The following is a 7,500-nucleotide window of genomic DNA, read 5'->3' on the forward strand; positions in this document are numbered from 1 at the left end:
ATCTCAATCCAGTAGAGCAGCTTTGGGATGTGCTTGAACGGGAGATTCCCATCATGGATGTGCAGCCGACAAATCTGCAGCAACTGAGTGATGCTATCATGTCAGTATGAACCAAAAGGAATGTTTCCTACACCTTGTTGAATATATGCCATAAAGAAAATTCTGAAATGCAATTCTGAATGCAAAAGGGGGTCCAACCTGGTACTAGCAAGGTGTACCTAATAAAGTGGCCAATGAGTGTAATGTAATATAACTGCAGGGACCATTATTCATAAACTCATACAATACATTATAAGGTGCATTGCAAGGCATAATTAATGCATTTAAACTTATTTATACAATGCATCTTATATAAAGGCATCAAGTATAGTGTTACCTTTATCTTTTTTTAGTAGGGTTTTTTTTTTTTTTTTTTTTTGTACTGTTATTATTTATTTATTATCTTTTTACTGGTATCTCTCATTAATGATTAATTCTAACCTGTATTGCATCCTTTTTACTCTGTGAGCATTTTTGTAAAATAGTGACTTCTGATCTTCTGATAATTCTTCTCTAAAGTCTTTATAAAGTATTAACAATTTCATATGGATGATAATGCATTATGTGTGTTTGCACTTCCTTTTTCAAGGACCAGCTCCAGAACAGTAGGGGTTATTTTTTACACACTGTGCCAAGTACCCACACAGTAGCCTGTGTCCTCTCTGAAATATTAATGAATCCTGCCGATATGCAGAGAGAGAGGGGAAGATGGATGCCAGGGTAAAATGTTGACCACATTGACATTTCATCCTGGTCTAATTAGAAGCGCTTGAGGTGTTTCCACTGTATTTTAACCATGTTTCAGCACTGAAATTAATTTATGCTTTGTGACGAAATCAATTGATATCCATTTATCCCATGCAGAATAAATGCATTTATGTTCACATTGTCATAATGACACAACACGGCACGTTATCACTTCGTCATCGTGTTTCTGAAATGAAACGTGGGCATGGGGCATCCTAAGGAGGTGTCTGTGAGTAATTATTCTCCAGTCCTCCTGCAATCCTGGTCGCGCTGTGATTGACTGCGAGAAACTATTCTTGTGCAGTATTTGGAAGTCTGTCAAGCCTTTCCATTTATATGTGGCTGTTTCGCATGTCTATATCGGAGCAAATGCATATGCGAGTGCATATACGAGTCTCTAAAAAGCCAGTGCAAACTAAAGTGAGAGACTGCTTCAGTGCTCATCTTAGTTAGTTGTCTGGATAATGGCTCTCTCTTGAGGGTTTCCGTGACTCTGTTTTCTGTGTGTAATGGAGAGAGGGGGCTTAAGCTCGCCTGAATGCATCACACTGTCGCTACACCATCTCGCACTCAAGCACTTCTGTGTTTTACTCCAGTTGGCCCTTTGGTGCCCGAAAAGAAGCTCAATGTTTCCCCCTACCGTCTGAAAGAAGTACAACAATCCTCGTGACAGCCAAAGATCCCTCGCAGATAAGCACTGGGCCTGAACCTCTTGATATTCAGGATGGCTTTGAGAGCGGTGAAAAAATAATTGCGTTTTGGTGCTTTTACATAAAAGTTATTAAAATGGAATGGTATGCACAGGCAATAAACAAAGAGCAACAAATCAGATATTAGCATTCGTGTGAAGCAATGGCATAGAATACCAATTAATATTCCCGTGGGCCTTTTTATCGCCATGCCACATATGAATTTCCGGGGGGCAGAGGCGGGTGTCAAATATCCTGACTTTCGCACAGCGGAGGGCTATTAAAACCAGCCAGATCCGAGGGAGACGTTGTCCAACTCTTTCTCTCATTTTTGCATTCATGCTCATTGGTTTTGGTGTGAAATTATAGCCCCCCCCCCACACACACACACACACATTCTCTCTTTCTCTCTCTTTTGCTCCCAATGCAGATCCTGCACATGTTGTGGAAGGAGAGGCACCAGTTTTATATAACCCAGAATAGACGCCTGCATTAACACATCCTCATGTTAATATATAGTAATCTTGCGTTCAGCATCAGCTTTGGTGATATTAAATAAGCAGTTTCTCAGTGGTGATGCACTAGAAACATCATCTTTATCCAAACGTTAAAACTACCTGCAATCTTTAAAGATAGAGTACATCCAAAAATGAAAACTGTATCGTCATTTACTTTTTGCGTCATTTACCCTCAAGATATATACCCATATGACTTTATTTTTAACAAAAGGTGATGTGTAGCAGAAGGTCTGAGATGATGTTTTTTTTTTTTTTTATCCCCCCATTCAGTGGGAGTGGATGTGGACCAGGGGCTGTCAAGCTCAATAACAGAGGAAAAGAGCTCCATTAAAGTTGTTCACAGGATTTGTGCACTGTATTCCAAGTCTTCTGAAGCCATTGCTTTGTGTGAGGAATTTAATCAAAACTGGATATTAGTCTTCATTGAGAATCTTGCCGGACAGCTATGGTCGCCATTCACTTCTATTGTGTGGAGAAAGAAGCTTGGCCATTTTAATGAAAATTATGATGTTTTGTTCAATGGAATAAAGAGTTTTAAGTTTGTAGAAGATAAGAATATAGAAGACTGTTTCTCTTCTCTGTTTATCCATCCATCCATCCATCCATCCATCCATCCATCCATCCATCCATCCATCCATCCATCCATCCATCCATCCATCCATCTATCTATCTATCTATCTATCTATCTATCTATCTATCTATCTATCTATCTATCTATCTATCTATCTATCTATTTCTTCTACCTTTCCAGATTCAGAGTCAGTTTGAGTACATGCGTGTTGTGTGTATATAGATAGATAAGTTTATTAATCCATATATGAGAATAACTAATTTTGGGGGCACTCTCCCTTAAAAAAAAAAAAAAAAAAAACAGTTTCATGCATAATATGCCAGTTTGTAACCATAGATGTGGTAAACGCAGACACCATGTTGTTGGAAAATGTTAATGTACTAATTTGATTAGGGAAATGTGCATAGGGTAAATGCAAGTCCTGCTGGGCATTTGCAAATTTTTTGATACATGTTAGAAGGTATAATCTCATCACCGGCTGCGATGTCTGCTCAGCTTTACCTTTCACTGATTCGTGTCTTAATGTGTCTGACAATTTTTGCATGTTTAATAAAACACTCTCTTGAATGTCCATGAGAGAGCGTGAGATACTTAGTGTGTTTGTGTGTGTGTGTGTATCTTTGGGGAGGTTACAGTGTGTCAAGAGAGACTCGCAGACAGAGGGAAGAGACTCAGCATGAGAGCTAACCCGTTTTCCTCTGTGCTCTGATTCCTGTAGGAGCGCACCCATGGAGCAACTGCTGCTGTGCCTGGCTCTGTTCTACATGCCGTCCTACGCCATGCTGTGCCCCAAACGCTGCACCTGCCAGAACCTGCTGCCCTCTTACACCGTGCTGTGCGCCAAAACTGGCCTGCTCTTCGTGCCGCCTAATATCGACCGGCAGACCGCTGAGCTGCGACTGATGGACAACTTCATCACCACCCTGCGCCACCAAGACTTCGCTAACATGAGCAGCCTCATACACCTCACGCTCTCTCGCAACACCATCAGTGAGATCCGACCGTATGCCTTCGCCGACCTGCAGGATCTGCACGCGCTGCATCTGGACGCCAACCGGCTCACCGTTCTGGACGACACACACCTGCAGGGGTTGGTCAATCTGCGCCACCTCATCCTCGCCAGCAACCAGCTTCATAGCATCTCTGAAGGAGCCTTCCAAGACTTCCTAGAAACTCTCGAGGACCTCGACCTTTCTTACAACAACCTGGTAGACTTGCCATGGGACACAATAGCCATGTTAGCCAGCGTCAACACCCTCAGTTTGGATCACAATCTAATTGAATTTGTTCCTGAAGGGATATTTTCCAATCTTCATAAAATCGCCCGACTTGATATGACATCCAACAAGCTGAAGAAGATCCCCCCAGATCCTCTGTTCCTACGAATCCCAGTCTACGCCAAAATGAAAGGCTCGCCACTGACCGCATTGGTCCTCAGTTTCGGTGGGAACCCGTTGCATTGTAATTGCGAGCTGGTTTGGTTGCGCCGCCTGACGCGGGAGGACGATTTGGAGACGTGCGCGTCCCCGCGAGACTTGGCCGGCAAGTACTTCTGGACGATTCGCGAGGAAGAGTTCGTCTGCGAGCCGCCTATGATCACGCGACACACTTCCAAAATGTTCGTAATGGAGGGTCAAGAGGTTAGTTTGCGATGCCGCTCCGTGGGAGACCCAGAGCCGACCGTCCACTGGGTCAGTCCGGATGGGAAGCTAATTGGAAACACCTCACGCACCGCATGCTACGAGAACGGCTCTTTGGATATCTTGACAGCCACGGTGAAGGACTCTGGCGTGTTCACTTGCATAGCCTCGAATGCGGCCGGCGAAGCCACTGCTCCTGTGGAATTAGTTGTGAATCCTTCGCCGCATTACGACCCCAAACTGGAGCCGGAGCCGGGGCCCTCGGACATGCCAACTTCTATAAAGTCCAACAGCAGTAGTAGCGGCGGCCAGCCTCGAGCTGATCAGCGGGTCAGCGTCTCCGAAATAACGTCAAGCTCTGCGATGATCCGCTGGCCTCCGCAAAGCCAAATCCCTGGAGTCCGCATGTACCAGATCCAGTACAACAGCTCCACTGACGACATCCTCATATACAGGTGAGTTTCATCAGAGAAACTTGAGATAAAACCAGGTTTATTTGCATATGTGACCCTGGACCACAAAACCAGTCATAAGGGTTATTTTTTTTGGAAATTGACAATAAATACAAATATTGAGATACAACGAATTGAAAATATGGAATCTGAGGGTGCAAAAAAAAATAAAAAATCTAAATATTCAAAATATTTCCTTTTAAAGTTGTCCAAATGAGGTTCTTAGCAATGTATATTACTAATCAAAAATGAAGTTCTGATGTAGGAAATTAACAAAATATCTTCATGGAACATGATCTTAATACCCTAATGATTTTTGGCATAAAAGAGAAATCTATAATTTTGAACCACACAATGCATTGTAGGCTATTGCTACAAATATAGCTGTGCTACTTTTATTGGTTTTGTGCTCCAGGGTCACATATTGTTTTCTCAATACATACTGTTTCAAAACAGCACTACAGAAAATGCATGTTTCAAGGTGACTGTGTTTTGTTATCAGTTAAAGGTGGTAAGTGTAGTAAAGTAATATTTATATGGAAGTAATATACAGCTACTTATAATCTGGTTAGTAATCATCATGTACTTAGTTAAACAGACACAATGACCACATTAGGCTCATATTGATAACAATTTAAGGATAATATCTGACAGTTTTGTATGTCAATCCAAAGTTGGCGTCGCCTGAAGTCTTTGCAATTGTTGACATTGTCCGAAATTATTCTAATTATTGCAAAGCTTTGTTTATCTGTCATCTACGGTTTGCACCAGTGTCCATTCAGTATAACTGACGATACTATTATAGTTTTTATGAATAGTTTTAATTTGTTTTGTCCTCATATTTTCCATGTTTTATTCGTTTCTCAGTGGTTTTAGCTTTAGTCACCTATAAGAACCCTAGTTTGCACTGATTTTATTCCTGTTTAGACTGTAGACAGTAATCACATTAGTTATTGATACTAGAAATCTATAACATGAGCAGCGTGTCAGAATGCATCAGTGCTACTAAATTACTTTTATTTCAATCAATGAAGTGTCTACACTGGAAGTTGACAGAAGCCACATTGATGAGCTGCTCAAGATATTTTATTATCCCCTTCCATTGAAAATAAAATGATTTTACCAACATAAATGTGATTTTATTATTAATATATATATATATATATATATATATTTAGAACCAGTTAATGGTTTTCTGCTCTCTGATCTACTAATTCAAATCAACTTTTGCTTCTAATTTATTAGTAGCAATACTAATAGTAATGCAGTAATGCCATCATTATAATACTAATTTTATAATTAAAAGCTAAAACTAGTTATTTGCCAATTTTACTGTTTCTGAAGTCTAGCATTAAGCTCACAGCTGATTCTGTGTTAGTAAAGGTCCGGTTGATGAGCAAAAACATATTATGAAAACATTGCAATGTGACATGAAGATTACAAAAGTTTAATTATGTTATCTAGTAGTTGCTTATAGTGATACTTAGTAGCAAAATGCAGGCTGATTGAGTCTCAAAATGACCATGGAGCTTGTCTATGCAAAACCATAAATGCAAGATCTGCTGGTTTCAAATTTGTGAACGCTTTGTAGTAAAAATCTCTGCAATGTCTTCTCTCCTAATGCATTATTTGAGAGAGCACTGCGGATGGTCTATCCCCCTAAATGGGTTTTGAATCTGGGTAATTCTGCATTAGATAAACAAATTGATTCTGTCTTTGTTCAAAGGCAGAGGCTGGCATCTGAGACTGGGGGTGTTAATGGCTTATAGCAGAATACTATTCAGATTGGGAATGAAGCATTGCAATTCTTCTGACGAATACAAATGGACCCTGGTGACTGCCAGCCAACAAAGACACAATAGTATCATGAATTCACTATATGAAATACAAGCATGTATTATTATTATTATTTTTATTTAATTTATTAATTGTTTTCTCTGCTAATGAATGGATCCCTCCCAAAAGGACCAGCTGTTTAAGGATACATGTCAGAAAAGCTCTTGAATGATTTTCATTAGTGCACAGACAGATTGGCCTCCACGGTAATAGTTTCAGCCTGATGCAATTCAAACTGAATTTCAGAAAGCAGGAACCGCGAGCCGACACATTGACACCCTTCAATAAATCACAGAGCTCGAGGTGCAATGAGGAAGACAATAATAACAGAATAACAATAGGAGCTGCGTGTCGAGTGCTTGCCCTCGTTTCACATGCTCCTGACAGATTACAATGAAGGCGTATTTGCATTGATGTCGAAACACGTCTCGAATTCAAAACCCGGTCTTTTGCTTTGTAAAATATTGAGAGGACAAGCAAGTCTTTGTGCGGATGCCCTATATTTTTTGAATGTGCATCGTCGTCGACACCCCGTATGCAGAAGCGTCTACATTAATGTTCCTTTTTAGCATTCAGACTTGGCCACACCGCCCATGATTTCTCATTGAAGGGATCTGTAAGGATGTAATTAACTCTGCAATAATCCCACTGGATAGATTAAGAAGAGAGAAGAAAGATACATACAGAAAGCAATTTGCTATTAATTATGGAAAAGGCAAGGGGAGTTCTCTGGTTTATAGAGCTGCAGAGTAATCTAAAAGTCTTTCAGAATCAATTAAGAATGCATGCGTCTGACTCCCGTTGGAGGACGGATGACTTGGAGATGGTGGCTGAGAAACTGAGACCGGGGTGAGAATATAGAGTGTAAACTTTGAGTCGAAAAGACAGGTTAAATTTGAAGTGATGTCTGGGTGAAAGAGCGCTGGAGGCACAGTGTGCATGGTGCCAAATGAAGACCTGAATGAAGTGCAAGGTGTGGTGTCAGATCGAGAACATTTATATAAGCAT

At 40.7% G+C, this 7,500-nt stretch overlaps 1 protein-coding gene across 3 annotated transcripts in view; it reads left to right on the plus strand.

Annotated features, from left to right (window-relative positions):
- The window catches only part of LOC127977796 (leucine-rich repeat and fibronectin type III domain-containing protein 1-like protein), a 148,622-nt gene that overhangs the window by 127,441 nt on the left and 13,681 nt on the right, over positions 1 to 7,500 (plus strand). For all 3 annotated transcript variants that reach the window (XM_052582930.1, XM_052582931.1, XM_052582932.1), the window contains exon 3: positions 3,283 to 4,659. In XM_052582930.1, coding sequence (XP_052438890.1) covers positions 3,283 to 4,659 — 1,377 coding nt within the window. The remainder of the gene's footprint in view (positions 1 to 3,282; positions 4,660 to 7,500) is intronic.

Source organism: Carassius gibelio, chromosome B18, assembly GCF_023724105.1.
Source record: "Carassius gibelio isolate Cgi1373 ecotype wild population from Czech Republic chromosome B18, carGib1.2-hapl.c, whole genome shotgun sequence".
In the NCBI taxonomy this organism is placed as follows: domain Eukaryota; kingdom Metazoa; phylum Chordata; class Actinopteri; order Cypriniformes; family Cyprinidae; genus Carassius; species Carassius gibelio.